At 33.0% G+C, this 20,340-nt stretch overlaps 1 protein-coding gene across 1 annotated transcript in view; it reads right to left on the bottom strand.

Moving 5' to 3' along the window:
* The window catches only part of LOC140446358 (uncharacterized), an 88,735-nt gene that overhangs the window by 53,269 nt on the left and 15,126 nt on the right, over positions 1 to 20,340 (bottom strand). The window contains exons 3-5 of the mRNA XM_072538901.1: positions 15,918 to 16,090; positions 10,350 to 10,512; positions 1,912 to 2,231 (exon numbers count right to left, since the gene is read on the bottom strand). Coding sequence (XP_072395002.1) covers positions 1,912 to 2,231; positions 10,350 to 10,512; positions 15,918 to 16,090 — 656 coding nt within the window. The remainder of the gene's footprint in view (positions 1 to 1,911; positions 2,232 to 10,349; positions 10,513 to 15,917; positions 16,091 to 20,340) is intronic.

The following is a 20,340-nucleotide window of genomic DNA, read 5'->3' as shown; positions in this document are numbered from 1 at the left end:
ACGGTGACTAGGCCTATCAGGATTTTAAAAATAGAAAAAAACCACCCACGGTTTGTGTTACACAAAGACCACTATTTTGGCCTATATCTTACAGCCGTGTTAGTTCCCTCAAAACATCAGGCACGTAAGAGAAATTGAAACCTGTTCCACTAAAGAAGCTATATAATGAACCTCTGCCTATTAAGACTGCTAAATTGCACGATTTATTGCACTTAACCCAATTCCTGACAAACTCGGAAGCGCATTCATTTTACCAAGGAGTAGTTTCCGATGCCGGTACGAATGAAGGTAGTGATGTGGAATTTGCCGACGATCCACCAATCGACATTTAACGCGCAAAATAGATCAGAGTCCAGTTCCTTAATTAAAAATTTGAAGATTTCAAGTACATATATAGTTAGCAAACTATTTTTTATTTTTTTTTGTATTAAAAAGTCATATAGTAATAAACTGATAACTAAACATTTTGTATTTAATTTTTCTGAACCAAAATAAACGACTTGAAACTTTAAAATTCGATTTGTACAAAATAAACAAAATGTGAGTCTGATCGTTCTTTCCCGTGGTCCTTCAATTGGAAAATGGAATATTCGAAGCCAACTGAGAGCAGAGAGGTCCATAATGTAATTCAAGAAATAAGTGGGAATACTATTAAAATATTGCAATATTATGGTACAGGTAAACTAGAAATTGATGACCATGTTATCTACTTCTCTGGAGGAGACAACAACAACTGTCCTCAACAATATAGGCGTCGCATTTATCATAAAAAAACAATAAATCTCTAGAAAACTTTACCTCTTACTCCGAAAGGATAGCGCTACTACAACTTAAATGTAAAAACACTGTACTCAATCTAATAGTACATGCAACCACAGTAAACAAAGAAGATAATAAGATTGAAGAATTTTATGGATGAATAACGAGGAGGACACCACAAAAAGCCTCAAGAAATACCAAATGAATATTTTACTAGGCGACTTTAATGGAGGATACGGATTAGGCACACGTAATGACAGAGGTTATTGTGTGGTAAAATTTTGCCAAAAAGAAGAATATGTAGTTTAAACACCTAGAATATCTAGTTTAAACTACCTCCCAGGCAAGTCCATACAGGGAAATCACCTTAAGGCAGTAATCAAAAGATTTTAAGGAATTAAATTTATTTTACCTAGATTAATTATATATTTACATCAAGTATCCATAGTGCAAAAACCTACCTAGGTAACCTACACAACAAACAAAATACATTCAAAGTCAACAAAAAAAAATAAAAGAAACCTCCAATAATAACAAGGAACATAATATACCCACTCTAGCTAACAATAGAGGCAGAATAATTATAAAAAGAAACAAACAAATTCAAGTATAAGAAGAATTTATCAAAAAATCCTCTGCAGAGGACAGACCAGAATTGCAACAGACGTCGACATGGGAAATGGGAAGACTTCCAATCCTAGACGTAGGGGTCACATATGCGATATAATGTTCAAATAAATAGAAAGCTTGTAGACCACATGAAAAAGAAAGAGATGTAGCAAAACTAATAGATGATAACAACATAAAACTACTAACACATATGTAAAAGTGGCGTAATACCAAGGAAATGGCTTAACTTAAAATTCACAGTTATACCAAAGAAATCCAGTTTATGCAAATCCGACGAATTTAGTGTCATTCGTTTAATGAGTCACATTCAAAAACTCATTCAAAAATGCCTAGATCTCTAGAAAAAAGTATATCTTTCTTTCATCGACTACCACAAGGCTTTTGATAGAGTCCAGCATGAAAATTTGTTATATGAACTACAGAAAATAAAGCTAGACACAAAAGATCTCAGCATAATTCTATAGTTAGAATTAATATACAAACTATTATTTTCTGTTCTATACTAAAAAGAACCTAACCTACCTGAGCACCCATCTCTTCGTCGGTCAGCTTTACTCCTTTTTTTTTCATTTCTATTAACAGGTCCAAAAAATCAGCCCTCTTGATATTGTTTGCTTCTCTGTACTCGATGACATCCTTAAAAAATTTAATGAAGAAATCTCCAATGTGTTTTTGAAATGCACTTATATTTAATATTTTTGCTATGTTTGGATAGCAGATTGTAAGAAACGATTTAACTTCATCCCAAAACGTAAATTTTTCAAATAACTCAGTGCCCATTTTTCGGAAAATTGCACCTTCTGGCTTAAAACTACCAGCTTCAATACCGTAGATAACGTCTCCTAAAAAGTTAGAATGTGTCAATAACGGTTAAATTTTATACAGTGCATACTGTTTGTTAAGAAATTAAAGCAATGAGGACTTGTTAAAATAAACTATCACAGAATACTGTATAAGAGGGTATAAGAAAGTAGCCCCTAAGGAAAAATCTTTTTTTTGTGGCCTTAGGTTCAAGACCTATTTAGTTAGACAATTGGTTGAATACGGAAAAACAATTAACTCCTTCTTCTTCACGTGCCATTTCCTCTAAGAAGGTTGGTAACCATTATGGCAATTCGCACTTTTGACGCCGCTGCTCTAAAGATGTCAGCAGAAGTGCAGTTAAACCAAGCTCTCAAATTATTTAACCAGAAGATGCGTCTTCTTCCGCGACTCTTTCTACACTGTATTCTTCCTTGCATTATTAATTGCAATAAGTTATAACGCCCAGAATAAGTTATCTTTTTCCATTCTTCTCAACACCTCGACATTCGTGACTCTATCCACCCAACTTATTTTTAATATCCTTCTGTAGGCCCATAACTCGAAGGCTTCCAATCTGTCGAAACATCTTTCTTTAAAGTCCAAGCCTTTAACCCATAAAATAATACAGTGAACACGTAGCATCTCAGAAGTCTTATCTTTAAAGAAATTGAAATGTCCCTGCTGCAGCGTACCTTTTTCAGTTTGTTGAAAGAATTTCTTACCTGTCCTATTCTTGCCTTAATCTCTTCTGTGCACTCATTATTTTCGTTAAATATTGTACCCAGATATTTATATTTTTCAACTTTTTTAATTTTTTCTCCATGTATTGTTATGTTTTCTTGGCGCTGTTCGGTTTTTTTAATTACCATAAATTGTGTCTTTTTTTGTGTTTAGGGAGAGTCCGTTTTCTTCACTGACTTCTACCATTCTGTCAACCATTTGTTGTAAATCCTCAGGACATTTCGCTAATAAAATAGTGTCGTCGGCAAACCGTATATTATTGATTGGTCGACCATTTACTTTTACTCTCATAGTTAGTTCTTCTAGTGCTTCCTGGATTATTTCCTCTGAATACAAATTAAAGTAGGAGACAGGACACAGCCCTGACTGACGCCCCTCTCAATCTGCATTTCATTTGAAAAGACGTCGTTCTCTTTTACCATAGCGATCTGATTATAATAGATAGCGCTAATGATCCTGATGTCTCTCATATCTAAGTTTTTCTTTTCAAGTAATTCGATAAGACGGTTATGTCTGACCTTATCGAAGGCTTTGTTGTAATCCAAGAAAGACATATATACTGACTGATTAACATCCATGCACCTTTGCACAAGTACATTCACAGCGAACAATGCTTCCCTCGTTCCCAGTGCATTTCTAAATCCATATTGTGTGTCACTTATGTCCTGCTCAAGTTTGTTGTGTATTCTCCGGTGTATAATTTTTAAAAATATTTTGAGCGTATGACTCATTAAGCTTATTATCCGGTGGTCTTGGCATTGGTTTGCATTTGGTTTTTTAGGTAGTGTTATGAATGTTGAGACCAACCAATCTCTGGGAATGATTCCTGTACTGTATATTGTATTGAATAAATCGACAAATATTCCAATTTGCTGTTCTTCTATTAACCGTATTATGTCTACAGGTATTTCGTCAGGACCTGTTGCCTTGTTGTTCTTTGTTCGCTTTATCGCCTCTAATACCTCATCTTCTCTTATGTCTGGGCCGTTGTCGAACTTTTCCAGCTCTAGTACTATCTCAGTCTGTTCGTCTTTAAATAGCTCTTGAATATATTTCTGCCATCTTTAAGCCTTTCGCTGACGTCTATAATTATTTTGTCGTTTTTATCCAGCAGTATGTTTGATTTTTTCTTAATATTAGTGCCTATTATTTCCCTATTTTTTTATGAAGGTTTAACTCCCACACTTTGTTTAAATTCATGACAATTTTCTAACCGTTCGTTCATTCACTCAATTTCCTAACCTTCCCATTAAAAACACTATTGGGTAACTATACAAAAACGATTGAACAGGAGCACATACTTCACGCTAAGGTGCCCTTCATAGCGACTTTTCTTTTACACAAACAATATAGGCAACGGTTAAAGGTAGAGAAAATCTTATAATCGTATAAATAACGGTAATAAACCTTTTTTCGACACCAATATATAGACAAGTTTAACAGTTGAAATGTGTAGTATGAGGTATTACAAAGACTGTCATCTAGGGATTCATCAATTTTTTAATGGGAATATTTTTAAATAAATAATTAAAACGTCAAACTCATTACTAGAGATTTGACTTCATCAGAAAACCTAATGACAATGAAAATACGATCTAATTCTTCAATTAAAATACGTTCAATGTTATTATTTTAACCTTATACCCCAGTTTCAAAAAAGAAATTGCAAATTTAGTGCAGTAAAACCAGAGATATGTAATTTTTTCCGAGCGCTCTATGTTGAATCTATGTTGAATACCTTATCTCAGTCTAATGAGTTTCGATACCGTTTCACTTTTTCCAAACATTCCTATAGACGAAACTCTAACCAGTCTGAAAAAGAAATACAGTATATAGCAAGACCAATTATCTCTCATTAAATATTGTACGTCCAACACTTATTTCATCTTTCAAAATCAATTCTACAGACAAATAAATGGAGCCTCAATTGGCTCCTTACTATCAACAGTAATTGCCAATATCTTTATGGAATACTTCGAGATCCGAGCACTATCCACAATAATGTTTAAACCCACATGTTGGCTACGATATGTTGCCGATACATTCGTCATTTGGCCTAGTAGCAGGAATTCTTTGGTGTCTTTTCAAACTCATCTGAATGGTATACATCCTAGCATCCAGTTCACGATGGAGGTGAAAACTGATTTATCCCTACCGTTTCTCGACGTTATCCTAAAGAAAACCAATCCCAAGGTTTTCATCACTAATTATTTCATCACACATTAATTTTTCATACAAATTAATTCAGTCATTAATACCCTTGTCTCCAGATCAATACGCCTTTACAATGATGCAAGTAGACCTGCTGAGCTCTCTAGTTTAAAACAAGTCCTCATCCAAAACGGTTACCGCGTAAATCACATCAATAGGAGAATCCACAGACATCAATCTACAACTTAATCTCAACCCCAAAACTCAGAGCCTTATCATACGAAAGCTTTTTTCCTTACATCAAAGGTGTCACTGAAAAAATCGACAAAATTCTTAAATCAAGGGAAAGACAGATAATATTTACCCCCTAACAAAAACTTGCATCCCTTGTCCGATCAATCAAAGACAACATTCCAAATAGAAAACACGGACTTTATGAAATTACTTGTGCAGACTTGTGCATGGACTTTATGAAATTACTTGCGCAGATTGCCTTCGATCTTATATAGGGCAAACAAATCGTAGAATCCAAAATAGGATTTATGAAGATTTTATTTCTTTTTGCAATTTCGATTTAATTTCAGCTCTAGGTCAACACCATCTTCATATAGGTCACAAAATTAATTTTGAAAACTCCAGAACTATGGCCCCTACCCGCTTCTATTACCCAGAAATATCCGAGAAGCCATAGAAATTGAAAAAAGGTCAAATTGTCTTTTAAAGGAGATGGCGGCATACCGTTACCCTCGACCTGGAGACCTCTCGTAAAGGAAATATCGTCCGCTACACCCGACAATCAAAATCCTACTGTCAGAAATTTTTGTGCCAACGCCCACACCAATCCTTACGCTAATCCTCATGCTAACCTCCACGCCAACCTCCACGCCAACCTCCACCCATACCTAATATATGTAAATGTATATGTATATATATATATATATATATATATATATATATATATATATATATATATATATATATATCCTTTTGAATCCTTTCGTATACATGCGTGTACTAATTCAGTTAGATTTATATCGTGGGAATAATAAAAAAAAACCTGTATTTGGTAATGTATCTACAGGACACTCCCCTGGACCGTTTTATAGTGAAGTTCGGTAAATCACTCATAGATTGCAGCAGTAGTAACATCATAGAGAATCATAAAAAAATGGTTCCATACCGTGACTTAAATAACCGTGGTAAGTACTATTATCATAAAATCATTTTAAGCTGTAAATAGTATTTGGTCTTCTATTAGTATAACTCCGTATTGTCGAAGTTCCCAAATGTCTACAAAATTTGCAGTATCAGAAATTTGGAGACATAAAGAAATTTGTACACATTTGTGTAATCGAGTACCCAACACTCATTCTACTATTAATTATTATGGCTACATGTGTGTACACTAGCTCTCAGCCCTAGTTGTACTATTGATTATTATGGCTACATACAGGGTGATTATTTGGGTTCGAAACCTTAAAATATCTCAATTAAGTACCATTTTAGCAAAAAACGTCGAGACAGATCTATTTTTATTTTGGATAACTGCAACTGTGATGACGTTATTCATTTGATTTTTGCTTAAATGGTTCTTACTCAATGGAGATATTTTAAGGTTCCAACTCAAACAATTACATTTTATGTGTACACTAGTTCGTAGTTAGTAGTAAATATTAATCAGCATCTAAAAACGCGTTATTTTTTTTACAGACTGAAAAAAACCTTTAACCCAAGAAGAACTTTTAGCTCTGCTTGATGAAAGTGACATAGATGAATTTTATGACTCTATAGCAGACGAAAATTACACATCTGATTTGTTTGATTTAAGTGATCTTGAATCAGACAGTGATGCTAGAGACAATGAAAAGACAACTTAAAATTTTCAACAGGAGAATGAGTGAAAATTTAAGAAAATCCAAATCAAATGTGGATGAAAAGGAGATCGGCCCGACAGAAAGTATTTATGACAAACATTAACCTCGAGATGTAATTCAAAGTGCACACGCACAGATGAAGTGGATACGGAGGGTGAAAAACCAGCAGATAATGGAACTGTTAATGCTGTCCAAAAAAATAATAGCGCAAAAGCTCCTAAAAAACACAATTTAAAAAAAATTAATTTTAAATGGGACAAAAAATTTAAACTGAAAACTAAAGTTCCAGAATTTGAAACTAACTTATCAGATTTAAGCAGTGAGTTTGAGCGATTACCATTAAAATACTTTGACCATTATTATAACAATGATTTTTTTGAGTTACTACACAAACTAATATTAATTTTCACCAAGTTCGTGGAAAAGTACTAAACACAACTGCTTCTGAGATTTTAAATTTTGTAGGAATTACTTTAATTATGAGTACATTAAAGTATCCAAGAATAAATATGTTTTGGGCTATCCATTACCGTGTTCCTTTAATAGCGGATTGTATGACAAGGTCCAGAAAATTAATTTGACAATTTTTTTCAACTTCTAATGTGAAATTTAGTTTTTGGTGAAGGCTATTAAACTTATTTAGTAAAATATCCATTTTATCCTCTGGTGCTGCACTCAAATGCCTGACTACTACCCGACTTTACATATAGAAAACAGTACTATAACTACTTCATGGTACACTAAAAATCCTGATCGTCGAAATATCTAAATTTCAACTCTCATCATTCCTTGTCTCAAAAGAAATCTGTAGTTATCAGACTCGCCGATAGAGCTATCAGATAATCCGATCCCATCAATAGATCTCAGGCCATTAAAAAAGCAAAAATAACAATAATACTTAATTCATACCCACACCACCTTTACAATAACCATAATAGCAACAAAACCAACACGGTAAAGAAAAATATATGTGTCTCCCATATATAAAAGGTTTATCAGAACAACTTGCAAATCTTCTGTCTAAACATAAAATTACCGTTGCTCATAAAGGGCAAAATTTTTTGAAAAATAATTTTATAAGACTAAAAAAAACCCTTTATTAAAAATATTGCATGTTGTGTATGAAATTCCCTGCTCGAATTATGATGGAGTATATATTGGACAAACCAGTCAGCTACTTAACTCAAGAATACCTTTTCACAAAAATGACAAAAAAACTCAACCGCCCTCACAAAACATGAAAACGAAAAGAAACATAAATTTCAAAAAAAAAATAAAATGAAAAGACAAAAACAAGATAATAAAAGTGAACATAGTAGAAAAAAGATGGAGCTCCTAGAGTCTATACAAATCAAAAAGAATAATAATGCAATAAATGATAAAAAATATGTCAAAAATTTAAACAAGATATATTTTAATTCAATTTAAAAACACACAAAAAGATAATCTCAGAAAGCCTATGATGTTAATATATAACTGATTGTTTAAATAATAAACCAACATCAATAAACAACATATTAAAATTTAAAATGCCTTTTACATTTAGTGACTTAGTGAGTCTGTCCTATGCTTCTATTATTATTTTAATTGTGACGTTTAATGTATACTTGTTAGCAATGAACTTTTATATGCTTCGTAAGTCAAAAGTTTGTCCTTTAAACCTTATAATGTCTTTGATAAAATGTTATTTAGTTAATATTATTTTTTGAAAAAGGCATGGATTTTCTGCCGAAACGTAGAAAAAAGTAAATAACAATGTCTTAATATCACGACAATCTTTTTTATTAACCTACCATAAGAAAATCTACTAAAATATATATATATATATATATATATATATATATATATATATATATATATATATATATATATATATATACCATATATATACCATATATTTTCATTACCATATTTCAGAGATATCACTCCGGGGTTAACAAGGATTCTGAAAAGTGTTGAAAATGGCTTTGGTAATAATAATAACAACATTAAACTTAATGTGGCTTGTAGATCAGCCCTAACAATTAATAATCTTTAGTCTAAGATAAAAGATAAGACTCCCATAGATAGGCTTAGTAACATTGTCTACAACATTCCATGTCTCTCTTGCAACAATTCCTACATCGGTCAAACATCTCAATTATTGAAATCACGTATTACACTACACAAAAGTGATTCTCGACTTCACCCTGACCGTTGTGCATTAGCCAAACATGTCCATTCCACTGGTCATCTCATGGAATATACGAACACTACAATTCTCCACCGTGAGAACAATAAATCTAAAAGAGAGTTCATCGAAATGTCTTATATTTTCCTTAACGATTTCTCTATTAATGTTAAAAGTGACATTAAGAATCTAAGCGATATATACCACTTCTTACTTAAATCAGATACCAAGAACAATACAACATCACAGATAACTAACTTGACTGATATATCCATTAACAACTAACCTACCTTTATAATTAATTTTCATTAACTAAAAAAGATAACTTTCCCTTGCTTTTCTTAGATACATCTCAATAAGATATAATAATGCATGAACAATAGAATATAATTAAATAAAGAAAATCAAAATAATATTTCCCTATACTGGGATTTAATTTCATTCGTTTTTTACCAATGAACCTTAACGACATAAAGATTCATAAGAACTACTGAATTTGTCAACGCTTGCGTTCAGGCTAAAGCAGAACCTCACTTTTAAACTTTCTAAAAATCAAAAATTTAGTTATTGCCGACAATTCAAAGAATTATCTCCTTTTAAATGTAGTTACATTGGGTTTTTCGATTAACCTTGGGTATACTTTTGCGTGTTAAGTTCAAAGCTACCATACATTTCAAACCTTAAAAAAAACACATAGTAACAAAAAACACCACTATGTTACTAGCAAAGTTTTTTAATATTCTAACTCTACAATTCCCGTAACATCAATAATGTTTTAATAGATAATATATGGTAGCTAATTATAATTTATTCTCTTTCAGCCCTGAAGAAGCCAAATTACTTCTCTTTGGCGAAAACGTTCGGCGAAACAATTGATACTCATTAGAGTCTTTCTTGCAGATTTCCCCAATATTTAAGAGTTTACTATTTAACTTATCTGCAAAGATTAAATTTCTTTTCTTTTTTTTTCTTTATATTTATAAATATATAAATAAATATATCTACAAAAAGCTTGACATCGTCAAGTCAACAAGCACTCCTCATGCACATTGATTGCAATTAACAAACTTTTTTTTACACTTTTACACTTTCCTTTTGCTTGCGCGGATTATCAAATATTTGAAAAGTTTAAGTGGTGATATCTCTCATTGATTTAAAGAGAGCAAGAGCGTTAATTGTAATAAAATCAATAATAATGTTAAAAAATTATTACTATTTACCTATAATATCCGTGGCGTAACATGCTAGCATTTCAAATATATCCATATCTTTACCATTATCAACAAATGGCTTTATGTTTTTCCGTAGTTCTTCACTGGATTTTTTAAGAGTTTCAAAGAAATATTTCATTTTTGCTGATGTAAAGATGTTCGAAAATTTGGCCTAAAAATAATACATTTTATGAGTCAAGGCCAGCTTTTAGAGTTTTAGAACTGTAATAATTTATCGCCCGTACAGAAAAACCTGGTTTTTCTAGTTAGTAGGTTAAGCAGATAACTATTAACCGAATATAAGATACTGGTGTTGCATAATTAGTAGGAATAAGCTTATAAATTATATATATATATATATATATATATATATATATACATATATATATATATATATATACATATATATATATATATATATATATATATATATATATATATATATACACACCGGTATTTAGGCGCCTCGCCCTTCCGGTAGGGATCTATGGAGGAGTATCTCTGAGCCGCAAGCCCTTATCTCTTGCCGTACTGCTCCACCATAGGCCGATCAGACACCAGCATATTCTAGTCTAAGCCGCAGATTCATTTAGAATTTTAAACTACTGCGTTAGCCTTTTTATTTTCTGTACACCGAGCTGGGGATCGAACCACTGAACCACTCGTAGTGAAGAGAATGAGAACCGGCCGCCCAGCCCGCTTGGCTATCTGACCGACTTATAAATTTTATACTTATTTCATACTTTATTTTATTTAAAAGTTTTGTTTTATTTATACCACAATAACCACGCAGGTTATGGGTGAAATTACAAGTAGAATAATTTAAAATTTATTACATGAAATAGAATAGTACAATTTTGTATCTTTTAAATAATTTATCACTATTGTAATAATTTTTATTAGCATGGTTTGAGTCAGCTGTAATTGCGTTTCTATCCTTTCTTTTCTGAAGAATGGATAGTCAAACTAAAATAAAGATATTGGTAAATGTTAGTAACGGATCTTTTTAATTAAACTATGGCCTAGCACTTGATCTTTTTTTATAGAGTAATTCAAGAAAATACTTATCTGTAGACACAGTGCACTTAATTTGGCTTCTAATTTTTCTTCTTCGTAAACAATTTTATCACTCCATCTTTCAAATGGTCGTCCGATACTTGTTCTACCGATTGGTAATGTATCTTTGGCTATTTTGACTAGACGGTCTTCCCCCCATTTCGTTTATGTGGTCATTCCATTCTATTTTCTGTTTAGCGTCCAATCGTTTATACACTGTACGCTATATTTTGTTTTAATGACTTTCGATCTCTTTCTTGATCTCTCGGTGTATTTTCTGTAATTCTACTTAGTACTCTTATATCCTCCTTTTCCAGTCTTTGTATTGTGGCCGTATAGGATTTTTTGCTGATGTATACGTCCTTTTTGATCTTACATTTATAAATTCTTGACTTTATCTCAGTGTTAATGGGTCTGTTTCGCCATGTCGTGTTATTAAGGCATACTGCCAGTCTATTTGTTTTTGCAACTTGATCTCTCAATTCTCTCTCCAGGTCTCCAAAGCTGGACAGTTTAGTTTAAAAGTATTTTGTTTTTATTACTCTTTCAATAATAATGTCGATTTCTATTTTACATCTGACTGATTGATTGCTGATTACTATTGTTTTGGTTCTCTTTTTTAAGCACATACGCACCAGCACATTCATTTATTCCCAATGGCCTACCGCTCGGCCGTGAATGAAACTACAGAGGTCGTGAAGTTCGATTGCCCTGCGACCTACAGTTTGGCTACAGACCCTCCGAAGAACATGTCGCTAGCGAAGATTATGTCGACCGCCTGAAGTTAAGAATGAACAACATTCATGAACTTGCCCGACAACACATCCAGTTAGCCAGTGACAGAATGAACGATCAATATGATTTTCGATGCTAGAATGAAAGCTATAAAGTAGGTGATCTTGTTTGGCGTTATAATCCACAACGTCGTCTTGCCTTGTCTCTCAAACTTCAAATACAATGGGAGGGTCCGTATGAAATTAAAAATAAAATAAATGACGTAATATACCAAATTAAGAAGTTGCCGAAAGGTAAACCAAAAGTAGTTTACATAAACCGTCTTGCACTTTATGCTGGCTCAAATAAAACAAAAGAAGCCCGAACCCTTCAACATAAGATCAATGATGATCGGCGACCAAGTTTTAATGAATTTATGTCAAATTATGCAGAGAAAAAGAGTGCTAGATTCAGCGTAACCACAGAAGTTCAGCAGGATCTTTTTAGTGTTCCGCATAACGTCTCTCTAGCCCACTGTGTTGCCCAAGATCTTGAGACGACTAAAGGAATCTCATCCGTATTTTATAAGAAGTTCGGTCGTTTGGACGGGTTAAAAAATCAGTAGCCTAAAGTTGGAAGAGTACTGAGATTAGAAGATGGTCCTCGATAATAGCTTAATCACGCACGGGAACGCTAAACGACTGCCGGCAACATGGCGACCGCTGCTTCAGCGACCCCCCTCCCAACCCATCCCACTCAGACCGTTTTCGCGCATACCGTTCCCGCGCATACTAAAAGTATAAAATCAGCTACACAGGTTAAACCCCAAAAAACAAACAAAAACCCCTTCCCCGAAGAGGCAGGAGCCTAAAGCGGGGACTCTCTCTAGAGAAAGTACTACGAAACCTGAAGACCTGTCGTCCCTCGACACTGAGGAGTAGGTAGATTGAGACCCCGAACTCGAACGGAACCATGTCTCTCTTGATAATGGCTCCAAAATGAGTGCCGAAATGTCGAGTTTCAAATTCTCAACACTGTTCTTGTTGTCTGTTTCCACTACTTTTCTCCATTTTCCCTCTCTTTAATTGTCTTTTCTATATTTCTAATTTCCATCCTATTTAAGTGTTCTTCCACTTGTTGTCTCTATCTCAGTTTAGTTCTGCCTCTGGTTCTTTTACCTGGTGGTATCCACCTCGTTATAACTCAAAGGATTGCTCTTTTTATTTCTCCTTTTTGTCCATACCATCTAATTTTTGTGCTTTTATTACTTTAACTATGTTTTCTTGACCCATCCAATCTTGCATCATTGTCTGGCACTTTCTTCGTTTTCCCTCTTTGGCCCCAGTATTTTTTTCATATTCTTTCTCTCAAAAACTTTTAATTGTTTTTCTTCTCGTGCTGTTAATGAAGATGTGTCTTTAGCATATTATTATACTATTGGTCTTATGGTAGTTTTATAGATTTTCATTTTTGTGTTTCGTGTTATCTTCTTATCTCTAAACATTTTTTTATTTCTACAGAACGCTATATTTTCATCTTGAATTCGTCTTTTTATATCTACACTTTTAAATCTTCTGTTGTGTGCATCTATTGTAAGTACTGTCATTTGTGTCTTCTTTTTCTTACTTACGTTCATGTATTTTTTTATTTTCATTTATTTTCAGTCCTCTTAGTTTGACTTCGTTTTCTATTTTTTGGAAGGTTTTCTTTAATACCTTTTTATATGTTGCTACTATGGTTATATCGTCCGCATATCCTATTATTTGTACTGCATTCTTGTTTATAGTTTCTGCGCTTGACAGTTTTTTTTATCTTGTCTCGTGATGGAATAAATAGTACCGTTGAGAGGGCATTTCCTTGTCTTACTCCATTTTTTTTATTTTTATTATTTCTATTCTTTCTCCTCAATTGGGTCTATTGTTATTTGGGAATCTCAAATTGTCATTTTTATGATAATTATAATTTTATTTGGTATATTATTACTCTCTTGTAAGTCTTGTATCATGTTTCTTCTGTTTAGTCATGTGTATATCACTTGTTTTACCGTATGTATAGCGTCTATTGCGGATCTTCATTTTTTAAAACCGTACTGGTAATCTCCTATGGTTTGTCTGTATATATTGTTAGTCTATCTCTAATTATACTAGTAATCATTACTTTATATAGGTTACATTCAGTAAATTACTTGCTCGGTAGTTTTTACATATTCTATGGTCTCCTTGTTTTGGGATTGTCACTATAATTTCCTTATTTCATTCTTCGCGCATTATTTCTTTACTCCATATATTTTGTATTAGTTTAGAAATCTTTTTATATAGTGGCTCTTCACCGTATTTTATAAGTTCTGTACATATTCTGTCTTCTTCCACTGTTTTCTCGTTGTTAAGTTTACATATTTTCTCTTTCACTATTGTATAGGTCAATTCTTCTTCATCTTGTTTTGCGTTCGATATTGTTTCTCTTTTTTCATCTCTATAAGTTACTTAATTCGGAGAAGGAATCGGCCAAGGAGACTCGCTCAGCCCATTGTTATTTAATATGGTGATGAATCAAATAATTCACGAAGTAAGAAAACGACACGGATACCACATGGGAGCGCATAAAATCCCGATATTATGCTATGCCGATGATGCCGTACTAATTGCTGATAACGAAGATAACCTACAAAGGCAGCTTCACACCTTCAATATCACAGCAAGCAAACTTAATATGAGAATATTAGTAGAAAAAACTAAATGTATAGTGATCAGTAAAGAGCCGCGTAGATGCAAACTAGAAATAGACGGCAAAATTGTAGAACAAATAATGAAATTCAATTACCTAGGAGTAGAGATCACTAGTGACAGGGATATAAGAACAGAGACCACAAGGCAAGCATCAAAAGCGACAAGAGTAAGTGGTTGCCTCCAAGAAACCATATGGAGAAATAAACATCTGACCACGGAAAGCAAAATGAAAGTGTACATGACAACAGTAAGACCAATCCTAACATATGCAGAGGAGAGAAGGACCGATACAAGAAAGACGAAACAACAAATCAACAATATCGAAATAAAAGTATTAAGATCAATAGCGGGCATATCATTAAGAGACAGACAAACAGAAGTATACGCGAACAATGCAAAATTCAACATATTAACAGGTGGATAAAAACAAGAAAAAAAACTGCAACGAACATGTAAACCAAATGAGACCAGATAGATTAGCGAACATCTATAAAAACAACAAGCCGTATAGCAGAAGACCCGTTGGAAGGCCGCCAAAAAGGTGGAAAGATAATGTACAGTCAACAACGACTGAAACAGAATAAGAGGCAGACAAACAGGAGTAATCCTAGTAGCGCGAAGAAGAAGAAGAAGACGTTACTTAATATATTTCTTCAAAATACTTCTTCCATTTTTCTGCTTCTATAGCTATATTAGCTGTCCGTTTTCAGTTACAGGTTTTTTATGCAGTTTAGATAAAAAACAAAAATACCTTAATTTTGCAGTAATTTATAAATGTTATCACCTTTGTTTTTTTTTTCATACCTGCATGTAATATAACTACTTAAAATTAACGTCGGAATTAAATTCTTTTATTAAAAAGACACTGGTCAAATGATCTACTAGAATCGAAATTGTAGTTTACTTGAAATAAAGTCACTTAAAAAGATTAACTTATTATTTTGTCCTTCTTTAGTACTTTATAAATTACTATTTTAAATAAAAAAAATATTAAAAAATTATTATAATATATTAAAAAAAATTTTAAAAATTTAAAAAAATATTCACTTAAATAAAGTACAAGTACAAATATTTTGCTTACCCTTGTTTCTTTCCATTCTGTACCTTCTTGTGAAAGTATGTTAACCGTTATAGGATTATTTTTATTAATATATATTTCTCTGTCTGTAAAGTATTGAAAATCTGTTGTCAAAATATCCTTAGCATATTCTGGATCTACCACTACCAACTGAGGACTTAAACCCATATATATACCTAAAAAAATCAATATTTTATTTAATGGTTTGAAAAGTGTTGAATCTAATGCAAATTAAAAAATAACAACCCTACAAAGACTTCTTTCTCCCCTTCCTTTTACCCTAACAGGGTGTCGGATAAACCCTACAAAGACAAAGGTCATAATTGTCAGTAAAGTTGACCTTCTGAAACTTGCACTAACTGTAAAACATATCCTGGCACAGACTGTGGAAGCGATCATCAACTTCTGGTATTGAACGTTCGACTCCGTTTTGAAGTCCCCAAAAGAAGACCCCTAAGAAAAGTCATGTCTCTAAATTCATCAAAAATCAATGACTTCCAACAAAACCTAGAAGAAGCTCTTTCTCTAGACCAAGTAGATAGTGACTATGAGAGGACTAGGATCTATCTCAAAGATAAGGTAATCAAGGCTGCAAAAGACTGTGAGGCAGCGGTTTCCATGAGTCGTAAGCCGTGGATATCCAATAATACGTGTACTGTTATTCAACGCAGAAAAGAACATTAAACTAGATACGGAACAAACGATGAATACAAAGCGTTGTCGAAAGAAATCAGAAAACAGTGCTACAAAGAGAAAGCTGATTATATCTCTTAAATATGCAGAGAGATAGAGGAATATGGCTGTCGAAATGAACCAAGGGATTTATTTCTGAAGATCAAAATCCTTACCAGAGCATTTAAATTTCAAACGAGGTCTGTAATAAATAAGGAAGGTAATCTAACGACTGATACTGACGAAATATTGGAAACATGGCGAAACTACTGTGGCGAGATATTTAAAAATAACGAGGTACCAGCAGAAAAGATGCAACTAAATCGCTAAAGAGAAACAAATCTTCAGGCATTGATTCAATATAGGGATGGGAAAAACCTACCGGTTTTAACCGAAAACCGGTTTTTTTACTTCGCAATAACCGGTTTTATCGGTTGTTTTTGTGTCCCGGTTATAACCGGTTTTTTATTTTTAAAGTAAAAACCGGTTATTAGGTTTTTACGGTGATTATGATTAGGTTAGGTATTTTTTTGGATCCCAATCATAATTATTATTTTCAAGTAATTATTCCAAACAAAACCATAATTCAAATTTTATTTTATTTTATAAATACAGAAGCAAACTGAAAGTGCAAACTCTCATCAGCCAGAAACAATTAAGTTTTATTATAATATTTCGTTGAAAAGGTATTTGTAATCATAATATTTACATAAGAAGTGATCTTTTACATCATCTATTTTTCACACTTGACTCTTGACATTGAAAGTGGGTGAATGGTTGTTTCTGATTACCAAAAATAATGTTCTGACTATAAATATCGAATTACCGATTACGAATACGAATCTCCAAGGATTTCCCTACATTTTCAAAACGATACACCCATACAGGAAGTATTAAATGAGTTACAATGTACCTATTATACAAATATACAAACATGTTAAAAGTAATACATGATAATTTTTTTTGATGGTAGTAAAAATAAAAGATAAATTGCATTATTCAATTTATTTTTAAGTAAAATATTTATGTTGATATTATTTTTTTTGAATCCCATTTGAAAGAGTCTGAGAAATTTTTTATAAGTTGAAATGGTTGGGGTGGGGAATTTTTTGGGTTTGGGAGGAGAGGAAAATTGGTGGGTATTTTAGAGGATTATATTTTTAAATGGTAAATTAAATTTGCATCATTAATTGAATACAATAATTGCATATTATATTCTACTCTCATTATATTCATTGACAATAGAACCTGAATTATTTTAGCGCTCTCTGTTGAGCAGTAGTATAATAATTTTGGTTTACTGCTCTCTGCATCTGAGTACAACCAGATGGAATTCTGTCTACCATATGCTTAAAAGATTTACACTAATGTCCCCATATATAGCTGCAATATTGGCAGATCCCTCAATTAAAAAAGCACCAAGGATGATTTCTGATTCAGATATAAAACTAATCACTGAAATTGTAAGCATTTTATCGCCTTTCGATGAGGCCACAAAGGAGATCTCGGGTTCCCAGTACATTACTGCTTGCCTTGTTATCCCCCTTGTGTCTATTATCGAAAGATTTTTAAGAAATCTCAAGCCAAACCTTGGTACAGCTCAAAAGTTATGCCAAAAGCTTATAACTAGCCTTCAAGAGAGGGGCAATAGGCTTTTACGAAATCCCCTGCTTTGCAATGCTACAATCACGGACCCGAGGTTCAAAAAACTATATCTGAATCCATATATAGCGGAGACAGTCAGATCCAATTTAGGCTCGGAAGTTAGGACGTAACTTACCGAAATCGGAAAACTTTCTCCTTCCTGCTCCTTCCAGAATGAAGAAGCCAAAGTGAGTTTAAAATCAAACCCTCTTTGGTCTTCACACGATCTGGAGTTTGGTGAACAGTGGTTTCAGTTCAAGTTCTCAGGACACACAGATTCAAAGTTCTTTTTCAAATGAACTGACTCTATATCTGCAGCGACCTTTGCTGCCAAGTGATCCGTTTTCATTCTAGGATCAGAACAGAACCTGTATGCCAGGCTTGGCTTTTATAGCTAAAAAAATACATGTCGTTGGTCGGAAGTTCGGTGGCATCAGAGAGACTTGTCTCATCATTGAATGATATTGTGTCAGATGAGAGAAGCCGCTTAACCGACCAACATATTGTATGAACGAGTTTTTCTTAACAGGCTTCATAAAAAATACTGGCCAACATAATGCTAAATCCATTTCATATAATATAACCTATTTGTAATCTTCTAACCTATACTTTTTTACTTAAAATATTACTTCATATTCTTTTATTGTATATATTAATCTTACGCTATATTATATTTAATAATAATCATAATAATCATAATCATAATTAATAATAAAATAATAAATAAATATAATAATTAATAGAATAAAATGGTTTTATTAAAAATTGTGTTTTATTTATATTAATATTGATGTTCTTTCGATAGTTCTAATTTTGATCATATTGATATCGAGTCGAATGAAGTATCGCAAACTAAAGTGCATTGTAAATGTAACTTTGTAACTATTGGATTAAAAAAACCGAAAACCGGTTTTTGGAAAAACCGGTTTTTTTGGCCGGTTATAACCGCCAGGTTAAACCGTAAGCAAAAAAAACCGGTATAACCGAAAACCGGTGTTTTGTCAAAAACCGCCATCCCTAATTCAATACCAAGTGAAATAGTACAATTACTAGGTAACAAAGGATTACATATCATCCATTCTATTTGTTTCGCTGTTTGGAATCAGGAAAGTGGAGATCTGATTGGTGTACCTCAATTTATATTCCTCTACACAAAAAAGGAATTACTACCAGATGTGAAAACTACCGCATGTCACTAATAACACATGCTAGTAAAACTTGTTTCATGTCATCAAAAACAGATTAAAAAATCTATCTAAATTACCAAATACCTCAGGAAGAAACAAAATTTGTAAAGGGTAAAGGTACACGGAAACAAATCCTGAACCTAACACAACTAATTAAACAGTCTAGAGAATTTCCTATGTATGTAGAAGTAACTATGATTATATGCTTCGTTGACTACCAAAAGGCATTTGATTGTGTAAGCTGGATAAATCTGTAGTCTATTTTAATAGAAAAAGGCACAATAATGCACCTGATGACACTTATTAAAAATCTGTACCAGTCCAATATAGCAACATTACGACTAGATCTGAAGTTCCCAAACCAATTCAAGACCGCGAGAAGTGTTATACAAGGATGCGTGTTGTCACCTGACTTATTTAACATTTATGGTGAACATGTCATGAGGATGGCTTTAGATGTATGGGAAGGTGGAGTAACAATGGCTGATAGGAAAATCTCCAATTTAAGATTTGCTGATGACACTACACTTATAGCAGCAACTGAGCGAGTATGAAAGCAATAAAGTTGGTCTGAAAATCAATAAAGCTAAGACAAAAATAATAGTGATCGACTGATTCCATACTATTAAACTGACTAACATATCTGTACCTGAGAGCCAGACTAACCCAACTCCATTTTTATCTAATAAAGCATATTACAGGAATACCAGATAATGGACAGTTTTGTCCATCTTAGGTCTAGTATTAATAACGATGGTAGCTGTGAAGCAGAAGTTCGGAGACGTATTGGTATGGCAAAAATGTGATGAGTCGCTTAACTAAAGTTTGGAAAGACAGATCTATCTCTTAAAATATCTAGATGAGACTGGTGAATGTCCTTGTATTCTCAATATTTCTATACGGGGCAGAGACTTGGACTCTTC

Source organism: Diabrotica undecimpunctata, chromosome 7, assembly GCF_040954645.1.
Source record: "Diabrotica undecimpunctata isolate CICGRU chromosome 7, icDiaUnde3, whole genome shotgun sequence".
In the NCBI taxonomy this organism is placed as follows: Eukaryota; Metazoa; Arthropoda; class Insecta; order Coleoptera; family Chrysomelidae; genus Diabrotica; species Diabrotica undecimpunctata.
The sequence above is the reverse complement of the archived record's forward strand: the minus strand, read 5'-3'. Positions and strand labels throughout refer to the sequence as shown.